The sequence below is a fragment of the Apus apus genome, chromosome 3 (assembly GCF_020740795.1).
Source record: "Apus apus isolate bApuApu2 chromosome 3, bApuApu2.pri.cur, whole genome shotgun sequence".
Lineage (NCBI taxonomy): Eukaryota > Metazoa > Chordata > Aves > Apodiformes > Apodidae > Apus > Apus apus.
This window is the reverse complement of record NC_067284.1, coordinates 96022850-96040102: the sequence shown is the minus strand read 5'-3', so window position 1 is coordinate 96040102 and position 17253 is coordinate 96022850. Positions and strand designations below refer to the sequence as shown.

The 17253-nt window shown below is 46.7% G+C and overlaps 1 protein-coding gene across 1 annotated transcript; it reads left to right on the top strand.

Annotated features, from left to right (window-relative positions):
- The first annotated feature begins 6834 nt into the window (after nt 1-6834).
- ZC3H12D (zinc finger CCCH-type containing 12D) lies at nt 6835-16483 on the top strand. The gene is made up of 5 exons (XM_051614827.1): nt 6835-7217; nt 11129-11268; nt 12277-12511; nt 14664-14770; nt 15459-16483. The coding sequence occupies exons 1-5, from the start codon at nt 6835-6837 to the stop codon at nt 16481-16483; spliced, it is 1890 nt and encodes a 629-aa protein (XP_051470787.1).
- Nucleotides 16484-17253: the final 770 nt, after the last annotated feature.

Below are 17253 nucleotides of genomic sequence, written 5' to 3'. Positions count from 1 at the left end.
AGAGCATGGATAATGCCAGTGCCTGTACTATCTATAAGGATAGCATAAGCACTTTGAAAATTTGAAAAATGTTGAATTATGCTAAGAATTATGTAAAAACTAGCTACAGGGCAGTATTTTCATGTGAAACTATTGGTCTGGTTGCTGACAGAATGTGTTTTTTCCTGGTGAGCAAGTCAGTAGCATCTTGGTTAAATGCAGAAGCTGTGTTAAAGGCAGCAGTAAACCATGCTAAGGTGAAGGTCTTCCAAGCACACGATAAATCATCGAAGCTTAGATATGGTTCCAAGTGCTTTCTGAACTCTGAAGCTAAACAGAAGTAAACATTTGAACTTGAAAGTTGTTTGGGACTTTCTGATTGTAGAAGGTACTTTTTATTATAAGCCGAATGGACAACACTTGAGTAATAGCAATATCTTTTTATATAAAAGGCAGAGGGAAAAAAAATACATTTTAGGCAAAAAACAACATCAAATCATGAGATGGGACTGTAATTTTCCAAGAAGCAAAAGAAGTTACCATTGTCTGTACTATTGAAGTCAGTTCTTCTCTGTTTTCCCTGTTCTGTGGTCAGATGGAATGCTCACTACTGGGACATAGTTTTGGGGAGGGAGGAAAGGTGGTCATTCTGGGTAGCATGTACAAATATTTATTCTAAACATACTGGCTCTTTACCATCCTGAATATGGGGTTCCTCATCAGTAACTGATTTGGCACTCCAGCAGGACCTATTAACCCCTTTTTTGGGGTGAAAACCTGTCTCCAAGTCAAAATTTCTAGTGTCTCCAACAGGGAGAGAATTTCCCTGGCAAGAAACATCTAGACTTTGCCTAATAGTGTGTCACAGCTTGTACTGTGCAACTGTCACTTGTTCTCAGTGAACCAGGAGACTGAATTGAGGCAGGATGGCTTGAGGGTCTGATCCCAGCCTTGTAGCAGGCAGTGGGGAGACACTCTCACTCAAGGCAGGATGGGGAATGTATTAGTTCCAGACAGTATTTAATATATTCCTGGCACTAGACCTGCATTTGATCAAGCACTTGCTTTATCTTGACTGTCTTCTGCTGGTTAGGGGCTAAATAATTTTCACTGATACTACAGCAACCTACACTAGTTTGATTTTTCCCAGCAGGTGAAATTTTTCAGATGAGGAAGATGATAATAATGATTTTTCTCTAGTGCTGATGCAATAAATGACTATTTCCTTTAGCAAAGCAAATAGCTCACTGGGGTGTGTAGACCAAAATACCTGTGGTTTTGCACAGGGAGCCTCCTTGAAAGTGCTTGGTCCTCTTCTTAGCCTCCAGGAACTGCCACAACAAGGCTGTTGTGCTTTGAGGTTGGTAATGATTCCTTCTGGTGAAGGTCTAGTTGTTTTTTCAAACCAGTAGATCCTCAGTATTCAGCTCAAAAGAAGAGCACCCACTAGCACAGTGGAGCTTCTCTAAAAGCTTCTCCTACTGCAGCGCTTTCCCTCTGGAGCATCACAATACCATTGAGGAGCAAAAAATCCTTGTGCTGGGAAAATTCAGTGTGCTTGTCAGCACCAGGGAGCACAGCAGGGAAAGGAAATATCTATGAAACCACAGCCTTGGTTGCTCAAATATTTATCTGCACTGGCAAATGATAGGGTCTGAGACCATTTGAAAAATGAAACATGATCCTTTATTTCACTTGGTCTTCTGTCTCTCATCCAGCAATCGTCTAGGTAAAGGCCCTTGACAGATTCCAGAGATTGAGTAAGGGTCTTCCTGGCTGACTACAATTTGAATGATGTTAAAGTCTATTGCTTTTTACAGTAGATGGATTTAGTAATTTCATTACAAATGAAACACAAGTGTGAAATTCTCTTATCTGATTTCCTTCTTGTTTATTTTTATAAGCTCTGCTTTGTTCTTATTTATGTAGGAAAAAAAGTGTTTGACTGAGAAGTAGGAGTTAGAACGATACTATGCAATGTCATATGCTTTGCTCTGTTGCTTTCCTGGATTATAAATAGCAGCAACTTTCTCTTTCCTTTCCAGTAGTACTGCTCTGTGGCAGTCTTGTGACGAGCTGTGTGTCATTCTGCAAGTTTAAATGGATCAAAGATCCTTCTTCTCCAGAGATGTGGAGTCGAGGGCTCTGGATGTTCTGTCCCTACAGCTGTTTGGAGCAGCAGCAGCAAACTAACATGTTTCTTCAGGAGTGACCTTAGGAAAACTTTCCTATTTCTGTAGCCACTAAAGTGCTCAGCCAGACCTTTGAGAATCAGAGGAAGTTTTGTGCCAGTGGCAGGTTAGATGAGGTGGTTTGCTGCCCTTTCATCCTGCAACTGCCCGGTGCTGCTTTGCACAGCAGCAGGGCAGCCTGGCTCCCAAAATGTTTTCAGGAGCCTGGATGCAATGCAAAGGGATGACTATTGGCGGGAAGCAGTTGGCAAGGCTTGCTTACCAGCAACCAGTCTTTGGGTTAAACAGGATGCCACTACAAAAGGTTAGGCCACCCTGCTTCCTCCCACAAAGTGTGCAATTTGGGGGGGCGGAGGAATTTCTGACCTGGAAAGGGCAGCCCTGCACCTTGCGACAGTGACAGAGGTGCTCTCCGTCGCCCCCACACCCCCCAGCCCTGTGGGCAGAAGGCATCATGCCAGCAGCATCCAAAGGTTTAACCCCACCTTAAGTCTCCAACACTTCCTGCTGCCTAGAAGTAGACTCGGGGCACATTTATTTGCAGGAAGGTAAGGAACAAACAGAAGAAAACTTGGTTTCTACTGGTAAGTGCCTGTTGAGCTTTGCTGTGGACAGGCTGCATGTCTCTGAAGCAGTTTTTCAATCGAGGCACAGTAGGTTGGGGGAGTTGGTTTGTTTTTTGGTATTTTACTGTAGTCTCCCAGAGCAGGTTCCTCAGATGTGGGTGTTTGAGCAAGGCTTTGCAATATCAGGTGCTAAGCAAAATGTTGATTTTGTAAAGATTTTTTTTTTCCCATGTGTCTCTGAAGGTCAGAAATTTGCCAGACCCAAGGGGAATGAGGCTGAAATAACTTGTTAAAACATCCCTGGCGGAAAACTTCATTTGCCTTAGAATTTATATGCTGTTTCGTTACTGCCCAGTCTTGTGTATCCCTGCGTGGGTTTGACTAATCTTTGCCTGTGACTCAGAACACAGATGTGTTGGGAAGTTCATTGTGGTTTGGTTGTTTGTTGTTTTTTTTTCCCTTTTGAAAAGTGAAGTGAAAATTTATCAACCTGTACAGTTAAGTGAGAGCTCAGCCAGACAAATGAGGAAGCCAGACGTTTGCACAGGAGCCCTAACCTGCTCACTGCACTTGTTTGCTCTCAGTTGATATCAGCCCTGCCATAAAGCCTCTAAATATGGGCTGACAACTTCCTTGTGAGTCCAGTACCACTCTGAATCCAGCTTCTGGCTGGTGAAGGCTGGGACCGTGTTGCTGGGACGCAGAACCTGCAGCTGTCAGGTGAGGTGCAGAGCAAGCAGGGCTACCCGAGCACGGCCGGCTCTGCCCGTGTTGGTGTTTCCTGGTTTTGGCAAATGCAGCAGGGAGCTGGGGAAGAAAAAGGCAAAACTTTTTCTAAGTCATCAAGATAACAAATGACTGGGCTTGTTATTAATAGTTTATGTGCATCTCTAATTAGTGAAAGTAAAAATTTTTCTGAAAGCAGAGCAGCCTGGTTTCTTTCAGAAAACCAGCTTATGGCAGGGCTTGAGTGGGCTGCGGTGGTTTATGGCATGATTCTCAGGGATGGAGGAGGAAGAAGAGGCAGCCCAGGCCTACGGTGTGAGGGGGAACACAAAAGTGGCAGGGACCTGTTGCTGCACTCCTAGTGCTACTTGGCATGCATGTCTAGTTTCGAGAAGACCCGAACCTGCTCTGCCTTGACCAGTGCCAGGTCTGGCTGGGGATGCATCTCCTCTGTGCTGGCTGCAGCAGGATGGGGCTTTGGTGGAGGCCTTGAGGAACCCCAGCTCCCACTGGCTCAAACTGGTTCTTATTGTGGTTCTGTAGCCTGAGGTCATGGAAGGGGCTGCTTAAACACACCCCTGGGGGGGCACCTGGTTCTGCTCTGACTGTTCACAGAGCAAACATTTTTACAGTCATTCAAGATGAGGAATTAGAATATAAACATTACATTGTGGAAAGTGTTTACAAAAGTTTCAAATTATTATTTTCTAATCTTCCAATTCTGTCAAAAAACCCCATAAACACAAAACAAACAAACAAAAAACCTTGACTGGTCTAAATTTTTTGGTCAAAAGTAGGGTTTTATATTGATAGTTACAATTAAAATAGAAATTTGGAAATGTCACTAAAGCGGGTCCCTCTGGGGGTGTGTGTGCACACGTGCGTGCAAGAGTGGGCACAACTGCAGAGAGGGATGCTTTTCAGACTATAGTATAGGATAGGCACACCACTACCTGTAGATAAATTTAGCCAGGAAATGAGAATACTTTGGCTCTCAGGGAGAAAGTGGCAGAAGGAAATCAGAGTAGTTTGAAAACAAAGGTCATACCTTTTATGAACGGGCTTTCACAACCTGTTTGTGATAGCAAAAGCTGGACTCTGTGATGCACCATTTCTCCTTCTCATATGTTTTTGTACTGGTTATACACACCCAACTGACCTATTGGACTTGGGCACACTGCTGACTGTTTACTACCATGGAAGCTAGAGATTTTATTATCCTTTAATTCTTTAGAAGGGTGACCTCAGTGTTGCCTGTCACCAAGGCTTTTGCCTCAGGATTGCAAGCTTGTTCTCTCTGTGGTGGAAGCCCTGCAGTAGCAATATTACTTATTTATAATATTTGGCCAAACTGCAGCAGCAATACAGTGGTTAACTTTGCAAAACCATCACGTTGCTGGTGATGCTGATAGTGCATTGTATCAATGCCAGGCAGCAACCCAGAGCTCAGCTTTGCTACAATCCCAGCCTAGCCATGACAGCTGCAGCTTTATTCAGGCACAAACACACATCCTTGTATTTCAGTTCAGAGAACGGTTATTTCAAAGCTGAGAAACCATCTCAGTAACTAAAAAGTAGGCAAATTCATCTTCAGTCCGTGCATTAAAAAACAACGATTAGATGTAAAAACTGTTACACTTGTGGAGAAACCTGTAAGGAAAATCGGTCAAGTCCACTGGCTAAAATAAGCAACACTTTGGTTTAGATGGGAAAATACACATGGTAACTGCTTTCCCCTTATGTATATGACATACTGTCTGCCTCTTTTAAAAGAGTGCCACATTTATTCTGTAGAATACCTGAAATTATAAGGCTAAGTAGAAAAGTAAAGATCAAAGCCATATGAGGTGGGGTTATTAACTAATCATCAGGTTTTCCTGCTGAACTAATCAGTTTTAAATTAACTGAACCCAATGCACATTTGATCCCCACAGCCCATGGGGTTTCTACTGCCTTGGGAGAGCTGATCTCGGGCTCCTCTCGTTTCCCTGTCTGTCTCCAGTCCCTCTGTGTTGTCCTTCAAGTGGTTTTGGCTTCTGAGCTCCTGGGGTGCCCCACTGCTGGGCAGGGAGCGGCTGGTGGGCCAGCAGCATGCAGGGCAAGCTGGGAGTGTGGGTGCAATGTGGTTATGGCTCTGGGCTGGTCATGGAGGTGGTTGGTTGGTCAGTTAATTCTGCGTCATTTGCTGACTGCAATTAGTGAAAGGAAGAGGGCCACCCCTACATCCTACGTGTGGGCAGATGAGCCAGCCACAGCTTTTATCCAGGCAGCACAAATCTTGCAGAGATGTGGTGAGAGAAGCTTCAGTGCAAGCATGTCAATAGTGTCAGAAGGTGTTTGGCTTGACGCATGAGTGGTCACCCTGGATGTCCTGTGACACACAGGACACCCTGGATGTCCTGTAACACCCCGGCTCATGCTTCCCGGGCTGAAGCAGCTCTGGCTATGCCAGCATATGCTGCCCATCACCTTCATTTACTGCCTATGCTAGAAATAGCACAGTTCTGGAGAAGCTTGGAGTAGCTTTCTGCTACTTCTGCACACTGAGTTCTGAATTACCAGCTTCTCTTTAAAATAAATAGAATGGAAACTGCTTTTCAGATTGCTTGCTTCCAAACACTGCCCCAACAGCTTCCAAAAACCAGGCTGCTTCTCTGAGTATAAAAGTCCTCACTGAAACAGCAAATAAAAGGAAAAGAGTAAGTGCAGGCATCACTGGAACAGATGAGTGACAGCATGTCAGAAGGCATGGCTGGGTATGCACAGACAGACACATACTAGGAAAGACAAAACTACAGAAAATAGTTCAGAGTTCCCAGCTACTTTGCAAACAACTTATTTCCTTAAATCACTCGATGAAACTTGCTACACTTGTGAAGTTGCTATGGCATCTGAGCTTATCCAACAACACTCAAAAGATATTTATCTGCGGCTCACAAACCACACTGAGCAAACTGAAAATCCCCGGTTACACCGTCCTTTATATCATTTCCTGTGAGATAAGCCTGAAGAACAAGCTTACGCAGACAGCGTGTCTGTCACTGTGCAGACAGGCTTGCACAGCTCATGAAGGAGGGTGACACCTGTCTGACCTAACTCCTGGAGAGTGACAAACATTGCATGGGACACTCCAGTGCTTTTATAAACAAGTGTGGACCAGCAAACGTTTTCATGCTGAGAGAAGAGTGGACAGTCTTTTCAGAGAGAAGGCAGCTGACCAGAAAGTCTCTTTGCTGTGCACTAGGTAAATAACTGAGACTGCAGGTTCTTTCTTCGTGCTTGTGTTTTGTTGTTTCTAATCTTTTCTCCACTTAAAGCCGATGCCTGTTGGATGAGGCTGGGAAGACAGGAGCACTTTTAGAGGAACGTACATGCCTGCTGAGATGGCTCTGGCCAGTTCACTTTCCAACAAACCAGTATCACCATGCTCCAGAAAAGTTTCTACTGCAGGGGTGGAAGTGCACCAGAGCAAGCTGGATTTTTTCTGCAAGCTGGGCTATGGTAAGCAGGACATCTGCAAAGTGCTGGACAACCTTGGCCAAGAGGCCCTGGAAGATGATGTGCTGAAAGAGCTGATTCGGATGGGAAGCAAACCTCAAGCTCTGGACACCCAGGCTCAGCCTTCCACACTAAAACTTGTTGCCCGTGGATCATGTAGCACTACACCAGGGTCAAAGTGGCTTGGAGAAGATGACAGTGATTCTTCTGATCACTTCAGACCCATTGTGATTGATGGCAGCAACGTTGCAATGAGGTAAGCTCTGTTTTCTAAAAAGAGATTTCTCTTCCTCTGAAGATTTTGAATTTTAAAGCTGATGGCTTGAAGTATCCTTTTTCTTCAGGCGAGGGGTGCCTTGATGTGTTTGATGTGTAAGGTATGAACCACTGCTCAGTCCTGCCCTTCGGCTGAGGCACAGCTTCTGGGGACCTGCTGTCTCTATGCCTGTAAACACACATGCCAGATGCAATCACTGGCTCGCTCTGCATGTTGACCTTTCAGAAGCCAGCAGCCAGCTAACCACTGCTGCTCATGGCAGAGTGATTCAGCAGCTCACTCTCCCTACTAGCTCACCACTGACGTTTCCCTGCCTTTTCAAATGGGTACCTAGGATTTCTTAATCTGTATGCTGAGGTGTTTCTAGGAAAAACTGATAAACAGATAGAGAGAACAGCCCAACTAACCTAAGAAATAGAGGGAAAATAAAGATAGGTGACTGTGTTTCCTAGCAACATCACAGTTGTACTGTTTTGAATGGCAAGTAAACCCCAACAATGTTTCCAGATTATATAATTTTGTTGATTTTCAGTTTGGCTTCATTTTTATGGAAAGATCAGGGAATTAAAGCATCATTGACTTGTACTGAATAGTTTCATTTCCCCCTTAATTAATTCTGGTTTTGGGGAATGGTAACTGGCCAGTTACCTCTCCTAAGCAGTGTCCTGACACTGTGAAAGCCCCGTTACCGATGGGGAGCCCAGCACATCCATGTGGATGGGAAGTCCAAAGACAGTGCTGGGCTGGCCTCTGGTTACCTGAGCAATACAAATGGCCACAGGTGCTGGCAGCTGAGAGTCCAGAATGAGCTGGCTATCCACCGGTTTTCCCTGTTAACTTCCTTTTCCGCTCAGAATGGCCCATCCCCGTGGGGGGCTTCCTACTTTGTAGCTTTGCTGTGAGATGAGAGGAGACCACATCTCTGCTTAGAAAGCAAAGGGACCAAGCACAGTCAACAGCAACCGGAGACTAAGCAAATCATGCCATCTTCTGGATGAAGGGAGAAATGCCATAAAAAAATGAGGGGCTCCTTGGTTGGGGCAGCTCATGAGGAGTGAGAAATGCACAACATCACTTAGCCTTGGCTGGACCATAACCTTGGTAGCCAGGTGTTAGGATCTCCTGCCTTCATTAGTATTTTAACCCTAGACCATCCTTAAGGTGTCCTTCCTATCTCTCTGTGAGCACCCATCCATGCAGACTGGCTGAGCTGAGCCCCTACCCTTTCATTGTGTTAGGGGCAATGCTACCCTTGACTAGACGTGCTCCAGTCTCCTGGCACAACCTTGTCCTCACCAGTTTCCCAGGGCTTTTTCAGAACAGGCAGCAATGGACAAGGCAGAGAACAGTGTGCTTTCCAAGATGGCAGAAGATGCAGCCTTGTCACTGAGCAGGAGGCCCAGAGTAGGTTGGTGGCGAATGAGATAGTGCATGTCTGGAGTACTCTGGGAGAGCTCTGAGATTGATGATGGTCCATGGACTACAGGACCGTGTGGGGATGGTGACAGGAGCCAGTCTGTTGTCAGGTGACAGATATTCACCACACAGGGAGAATGAACAGTGTTGAAGCCCCTGCCTGGGGCTCCATTGTGTCAACACTGCCAGGCACTGTGCAGGTCCACACTGGTTTAGTTACACCTTCCCCAGGTCTGGCTGCAGCAATGCAGCAGCACCTGGATTAAGTGCTAATGCTGAGAAACTATTCCAGGTGCCTCTTCTCACTTGTTCTGCTTGGTCTTTTGGCCAAATCACTTCTGCTTGAGTGCTTTGCCTTCTGCACTGGGGATACATCCATGATTAATTTCCTAAATCTGACAAGGTTATAGATATGTAAGTAGTAAATGTTAAAGCAGGAGGTTGTTGAACTTTGTTTGAGTTGTGGTATTAAAGATGTACCTGGACTTCCTTTTAAAGGCAATTATCTGAAAAAGTCTCCTGCACTTCCAATTTACCTGTCCAGGTGACTTCATCCCTATCCTGGTTATATCCTTTATAACCAAACAAAACAGTTCCTCTAGAATGGAGCACTCAGATCATTTATTGGGTGGGTCTGTTTTTTTTAAAGACTTCTTGCTGCCTGGGTAGCTATCAACAAACAACTGGGTTTCTTCCTCCAAACTGCACTGTTCTTCATCTGTGGTCATTATTTCAGCACTGAAACTTGTATTGGGTGTAAGATGTAGCTTTGATTATGAGGCTGTTATAGGCAAAACCTAGACTTGAATTCCTGTGGGATGAAGTGGGGATAAGACTGTGTCATTGTCCTTGACTGATCTGTCACTGCAGGTAAGTGTAGTAACCAAGAATACGTTTTGCAGAGGTGAAAGCCTGAGTAAGGCTGTGATGATGTTATCCAGAAAGCTCAAAGTACAAGGATGAGGTTTCTGTATATACTGAGGGCATTAATCCATTTTTGGACTTTATGTAGTGTTTATTTTTGTTTCCTTGTGCAGAGGTAATTAACAAATTACCTTCTGTTACACATACTCTGCACTGTAGTCAAATTTGAGATAAGGGAATAACATGCAGTAAGAACTTCCAATAGCGGAGGGAGAAACTCAGGAAGGGTATCACCTCTAGTTGTTTTTCTTGAGGTTTTTTTTCCCTAATTGTTTTTCTTGAGGTTGTTTTGTGTCTTGCTTTGAATAATTCTCCAGAACCCTCTTTGCCTGTGTCTGCTACAGTGCCTGTCTGAGGGTTTTCCTACCTGTCTGTGCAAAGAAGACAAAATCCACCAACTAGAGCAAGATAAAAATGGAGTTGCCTGTGGCCATCTTTACTGAGGATTTGTCCCTTTCTTTTGGTGTCCTGGCTTAGCTTCTGTGTATTTCCCATCCTGCCTCTTAAGAGTTCCTGTTTCCAGTCTCTGTTTCCTAAAGAGATCATCAGCAGAACGACCTGTGATCACACTCACACCCATCCCTAGTGAGACCACATTTGGAGTATTGTGTCCAGTTCTGGGCTCTCCACTTCAAGAGGGACAGGGATTTACTAGAGAGAGTCCAATGGGACTGGAATACCTTCCTTGTGAGTAAAGGCTGAGAGACCTGGGGCAGTTTAGCCTAGAGAAGAGAAGACTGAGAGGGTATCTTACTAATGTATATAAATATCTAAAGGGTGGGTGTCAAGAAGGAGGGGCCAATCTCTTTTCAGTTGTGCGCTGTGATAGGACAAGAGGCAATGGACACAAACTAGAACACAGGAAGTTCCACCTCAACATGAGGAAGAACTTCTCTGCTGTAAGGGTTATGGAGCACTGGAACAGGCTATCCAGAGAGGTTGTGGAGTCTCCTTCTCTGGAGAGTTGCAAGACCCATCTGGATGTGTTCCTGTGTGGCCTTCCCTAGGTGGTCCTGCTCTAGCAGGGGGCTTGGACTCTATGATCTCCAGAGGTCTCTTCCAACCCCTAGCATTCTGTGATTCTATTATTAAAATCCCTAATGTCATTGTTACCACAAAAGAAAATTACCATATTTTATTTCTCATAGGAGAGCCTTGCCTGTTTCTCCTTCTGCTGGAAAAAAAACTCTCACTCCTCAAACCCTTGTCAGACAATGCATGAGAAGGGTCTGACACAGCCTAAGATCCTGCAGGTACTTGAAGACCAAAGTCCATCCAGATACCAATGAAAGCAACAGGCTTGGGTAGCAGACAGGTCATAGAAATAGTATATAGCATACCTCTGTTTTTAAGTATCCAAACAAGTTCCTGGTTCTGCTGAAGGAGGTATTTGGATCTGTCCAACCAGGACATCCTGCCAACTTGTTTTCTTGGAGACTGATGAATGACACAAAAGCTGTTTGTTTTGCTGTTTCATTCCTGACTCAGTTAAAGAGAACTGGAAGCTTCATGAAAGCTTTGCTTCACCATCCTCCCTTTTCTTTTTATAGTCATGGGAACAAAGAGGTATTCTCCTGCTGGGGGATCCAGTTGGCAGTGGATTGGTTTCGAGAAAGGGGGCACACATACATCAAAGTTATTGTCCCACTCTGGAGAAAAGAGCCCCCTCGACAAGACAGTCCCATTGCAGGTAGGTAACCATCCCAGGCATAATTTGGCAATGACTAGGTGCAGTTTGGAGACAAGGGTGTGAATAGTCTAGTACATCTTCGCCCTGTAAAGACAAGCATGGTGCAAGTTCTGTATCAGTCTTCTATCCTTAAATTATTAACTTATTGCCACAAGCTCTTGGCCAGCAGCTAAAATGGCACACAAGGCTTTGTTGCACTGCTTTGAGCCTTCAGCTTTGCAAGCACAAGTTGCTGCCAGCTGAGTTAAAGAAGAGTGAATCTGTCACCTCACAACCAGTCTGCAGAGCTTTGAAGCCCTGCCAGGAGACCACGACATCATTGCACACATTACCGAGAGGCAGCAGCATTCGATGCATTCACTATGTGTGACTATTATCTATTAGTCTGTTACCCTGATAGAGGAGCTACATGGGTTCCTCTACCAGGAGAAGGAAATGCATCAGCTGAAGCCCGTGGAGGGCAGCAAGATTTACTTTGTATAGACACAGACCTGCCAGCTTTGTGCCAGCAGCTTGGTGGCTGCAGATGAGGCAGCTGGGGTTCCGGGTTTCTGCATAGCAGGGATGACAAGAAGTCAGAGTGTTCTCAATAGCAGCGAAATTAATTTATTTATTTTACCAGCCACATTTTATCTGATGTCAGGCTGGCTATGAGCCTTCCAGCATCTAGTGGGGTAAAAAGGGGAGCTACAGGGGTTCAGCATATCTCTGGTGTAGAATTCAAACCATCCTTTTACAGATAAAAGACTTAAAAATGAAAAAGGAGTGTCTGAGATTTCACAAGTAGATGCTTTTGCAAAAGCCCTAATTTTCGCGTTGCCAAATAACCATGAGATTTCAGTGTGTCTGAAAATCACACCACTCTAAGTTGCTTAAGGTGCTGAAACATCTTTAGATTCCTGCAGGTTTCTAGCACAATTCAGACCTGATCATTATTAATTAATTAGTTTATCTTTGTAATTTTTTTTTCCCCTTCTATGTCTGCCAACTACACCCCCCTCCCCCCAGATCAGCACATTCTTGAAGAGCTGGAAAAGCAATCCATCCTTGTGTACACCCCATCCAGGAAGGTGAAAGGCAAGAGGGTGGTTTGCTACGATGATCGCTACATAGTGAAGGTCGCTTATGAGAAAGATGGAGTCATTGTTTCCAATGATCATTACCGGGATCTCCAGAACGAAAACCCCGAGTGGAAATGGTTTATTGAGCAGCGACTACTCATGTATTCTTTTGTCAGTAACAGGTAAGAGACAGTTGTTATTAAACAACCTTGAATTTGAACATTATGGGCCAAGCCAGCTCCAACATCCATGCACCTCCCACTGGTAGCAGAGTACCCAAGTCTTTTTCTGAAGGGAATTTACCTCAAATTTTCTTAGTTCTGTAGTTTTGGGGCAAATCCTGCCTGACCAATCTAGTGGCTTTCTACAATGGAGTGACTGCATCAGTGGGCAAGTGAAGATGTACAGATGTCATCTATCTGGACTTCTGCAAGGCCTTTGACATGGTCCCCCACAACATCCTTCTCTTTAACTCAAAGAGATACGGGTTTGATGGGTGGACTGTTCAGTGGAGAAGGAATTGGCTGGATGGTCACATCCAGAGGGTAGTGGTCAATGGCTTGAAATCCAGATGGAAAATGGTGACAAGTGGTGTCCCTCAGGGGTCTGTACTGGGAGCAATGTTGTTTAATATCTCCATTAACAATATTGACAGTGGCACTGAGAGCACCCTCAGCAAGTTTGCTGATGACACGAAGCTGGGCAGTGAGGTCGATATGCCAGAGGGATGGGATGCCATCCAGAGGGACCTCGACAAGCTGGAGAAGTGGGCCCAGGTGAACTTCATGAGGTTCAACAAGGCCAAGTGCAGGGTCCTGCACCTGGGCCTGGGCAACCAGAGATAGGAATACAGGTTGTTGGAAGACATGCTGGAGAGCAGCCCTGTGGAAAAAGACCTGGGGGTACTATCAGATGAAAAGCTGGACATGAGCCACCAATGTGCAGTTGCAGCCCAGAAGGCCAACTGCATCCTGTGCTGCATCAAAAGAAGTGTGGCCAGCAGATCGAGAGAGGTGATTCTGCCCCTCTACTCTGCCCTGGTGAGACCTCACCTAGAACACTGCATCCAGCTCTGGTGCCTCCAGTATAAGAAGGATGCGGACCTGTTGGAACGTGTCCAGAGGGCAATGAAAATGATCCTGAAAATGCTGGAGCACCTCCCTTATGAGGACAGGCTGAGGGAGTTGGGGTTGTTCAGCCTGAAGAAAAGACTCTGTGGCACCTTATAGCAGCCTTCCAAAACCTGAAAGGAGCCTGTAAGAAGGCTGGGGAAGAGCTGTTCACAAGGGCATATAATGATAGGACAAGGGGTAATGGGTTCAAGGTAGAGAAGGGTAGATTTAGGTCAGACATTAGGAAAAAGTTCTTTACTATGAGGATGGTTGATCACTGGAAGAGGTTGCCGAGAGAGGTGGTGGGGGCCCCATCCCTGGAGACATTCACGTTCAGGCTTGATGGGGCTCTGAGCAATCTGTTCTAGTGTGAAATGTCCCTGCTTTTATTGTAGGGAGGGTTGGACTAGATGACCTTTAAGAGGTCCCTTTTAACCCAAGACATTCTATGATTTTATGATTCTGCAATTCCTGTTCCCTCACCTTTGGTCTTAACCTCCATGTAACTCTTCTCTATTTGAATGGCATCATTAGTGACCAGCTTTGCTTCTTTCCAATCCAAACTGGGATGTTAAACCAAGGCTTGTGTCTTGTAATTTCTGTTTCGTATAAGAAACAGAATTAAATCTGTGAGAGGAGGCTGGCTGCCTGGCAGTATTTTTAACTCCCCTACAAGGCAGAACAGCACTTTTTCCTATGCTTTTGTAACCATAACTTCCTAGAAGAAGAGAGACAGAAAGCTGGTCTCTCTGGCCCTCAACCATTCCCATCAGGGAAGGTTTTCATTCAGGCACTTGCACCGTGTGAGGCTGAGCTGTACACTCCACAGTCTGTACACACCAACCCTGCCTGAGCCTCCTGGTAGTTTCCTTGTCAGCCACTAGTCTGGGAAGGAAAATGCACTTGGGAGACATCCAGAGCTTATGGACCAGTGAGAGCTGAGAAGATGGCTTACACAGCAGCATTCTCTATGGGTCAGGATGGAGGCATGGGTCTCCCACCACCAAAATTGGATGGGAGTGCCTGGCACTGGGTTTCAGTTTCCCTGCAACTTTGTTCACAGAAATGCTGTCAGTGAACATCAGCAGACTCTATTCCTCGAAGCTGCAGTCCATTACTGCAGCAATTTTCTGCCCTAAGCTTGTGCCTCAACTGGTGATGGCACTTTAGCCCCAGAAATTCAAGGTATTCTTGTTACCCTTGTGACTTTTTCCTCTTTCAGGTTTATGCCTCCTGATGATCCACTAGGCCGGCATGGACCCACTCTTACTAACTTCCTCAGCAAAAAGCCAGTGCTTCCTGAACCAAAATGGCAGCCTTGTCCCTATGGTGGGTTTCTCTCCATGCTGTGAACTGCCACCCCTCTTCCTCCCACCCCCTGCTTCCCAGAAGTGCTTTCCTTCAGCTAAGGGCAGGCACCATTGCCATGTTCTGTCACACTTTTTGTGGTAGGGACTTGGGCCAGGGCTGCTCAGACATGTGATGACACATTTTCTCCTCTTCTGCTTAAGTGACTTCAGCCTCAGCAGAGGCAGAAGCTGTTCCTGCCTTCTCCATCCTTGCCTGCACACAGCACCCAATCCACGCACTCTGGCTGTGCTGACCTACCAGCCTGCACACACTTTTCACTCTGCAGAGTGGACTCGCATGGCAGCGCTTGGGAAAGGCCAGTAATGTGGAGGTTTCCCAGTGGTAACTCCCTATACCATTTTTCAAAGCAGCCCCTTGCAGCAGCAGGTCTCCCAGCCCACTGAGTGCAGCAACTGGAACATACATTAATTTCAGGCACTTCCAAAATAGCAGAAACTTCCCTTCACTGCTGCTTCACCCTGCTATTTAGGTCACCAATATTTAATTTTGGGGCCAAAAGTACAGAACTAGAAAATTGCACTTCCCCTCTTTGCTGTCTGTGCTCACCACGCCTCTTCAAACTCACAGTGCTGGGGAGGAGCGATGAGCATGTTAATCAACGTGGGTACCAGTGACAACCTCCTGTTTGACCTTTTTGTTCTTTCAGGTAAGAAATGCACCTATGGCAATAAATGCAAATTTTACCACCCGGAGAGGGCACATCAAGCTCAGCTCTCGGTTGCTGACGAGCTCAGGGCCAAAATAAAGGTCCCGTTAAGCCTGGGGAAAGAGGAGGAGTCGCGTAACTGCTCACCCTACGGGCCCGGAGCGCCGGCGCTGCCCGACGCCCGCCCGGGAACGCTGCGAGGAGCCAGTGGCTGTGCAGGGGCCTCCTGCTACCCAGGGTGGTCCCAGGGGAGCTGCCCTGAACAGCCAGACAGCACCTGGGCTGGTGTCTCCAGCTCTGACCTGTGGCTGGACCAGAGGCTGCTACAGGCAGAGTGGCTGCGAGACCAGCCCTTCCTGGAGAAGATGTCAGCGATGTCCATCAGTGACAACCCCTGCAGCTACCACTGGTCCCCACACTGCTCTCTGGACAGAGAGGTGACAGAGAGCCCTCATCGCTGCCGTGACCTCAGGCTCAACCCATACTCGCTGCATCACCCCCACAGCTTGGACCACACCTGCTTACCAGGATGCCCCTTCCAGCACCCAGTGCTTCTGCCTGCATGGGGCGGGATGCACCCAGACCCCAGGTGGCCTCAGGAGTGCTGTGGCACTCACAGGATGGGTCAGAGGAGCTGCTACTTCCCTGATGCTGCTCAGCACAGGCGGGCCCTGGAGCCTGTGCAGCAGGTCTGGCGGCCGCTGGCAGCTCCTGCCCCGCCTCACTCGCCCAGCCAGCACCAGCACCAGCGCTTCCCCAGCCAGCCCCCGAAGCAGCCCTTCCTGTTAGACTCCAGAAACAGGCTGGGCTTCTTCCAGAAAGCCTGTGCTTACCCTGATGCCCCTTCCAGTGACAACTGGCCCACCCCGGCTGCAAGGCCACCCTCTGCCCAGCAAGCAAACATAGAGAGGGAGCTGTGCTCTCTGTTCCCTTACAGCGAGGTGAACCACATCATGGCTTTGTACCCCGATATCAAGGATGTTGCTAGCTTGACTTTACTGATTCAAAGACACAGAAACTTGTGAAGCCTCCAGATCAAACCTTTCTCAATAAGCACAAATCCCAGGGAGGGAAAGGATGCCACTCTGAGGCTTAAATAAGTGTTATTAAAGGGTGTAACAGCAAGGGTTACAGCTGTTGCAGGAGCACCAGGGTACGCATCAGCCAGCTGTGTCACATGAGACATCAAGCCAAAGCAAAGGCTGCCAGTCCCTGCAGTGGGATCCCATTCACCTCCCATGGAAATGCCTGGGAGGGCTCAGGCTAACTGGGCTGTCACTATTTGAACCTTAGTGGTGTCTGGGTTCAGGATGGCAGAGATCTTCATTAATGCCTTGAAACACTAGAGTTGTCTATAACATCCTAACCTATTGTTCAACCACCATGAAAGACCCATGCTCCGTAGCCCCCAGTCAAGGGCTCTCCACAGACCCCCCATGACTACCAGCTCAGCTGGCGTAAAAAGTAATTTGGCCTGTTTCCCCTAAGACAGGGCCATGCGCTCTGCCAAAAGGCATCTTTGGGTCCACAGCATCACCTGAAACAGGCCTAGGCCTGTGCCAGTGAGCTTCCAAACATACATCTCCTCTTGCTAAACCAATGCTGAGAACACATGGGGCCAGCAGCAGAGGTGGAGGAGCACCAGAGCTCTTGCTGATGGCTGCAGGGACACTTCTCAGGGATCACACACAATGGAAGAAAAACCAGGGAAGTCATCTTCACCTTAAGTCCTGATGTGGACTGAGGGTTTGGGGTTGTTAATTCAAAAGAAGGAACCCAGATACCAAGGGGGTCA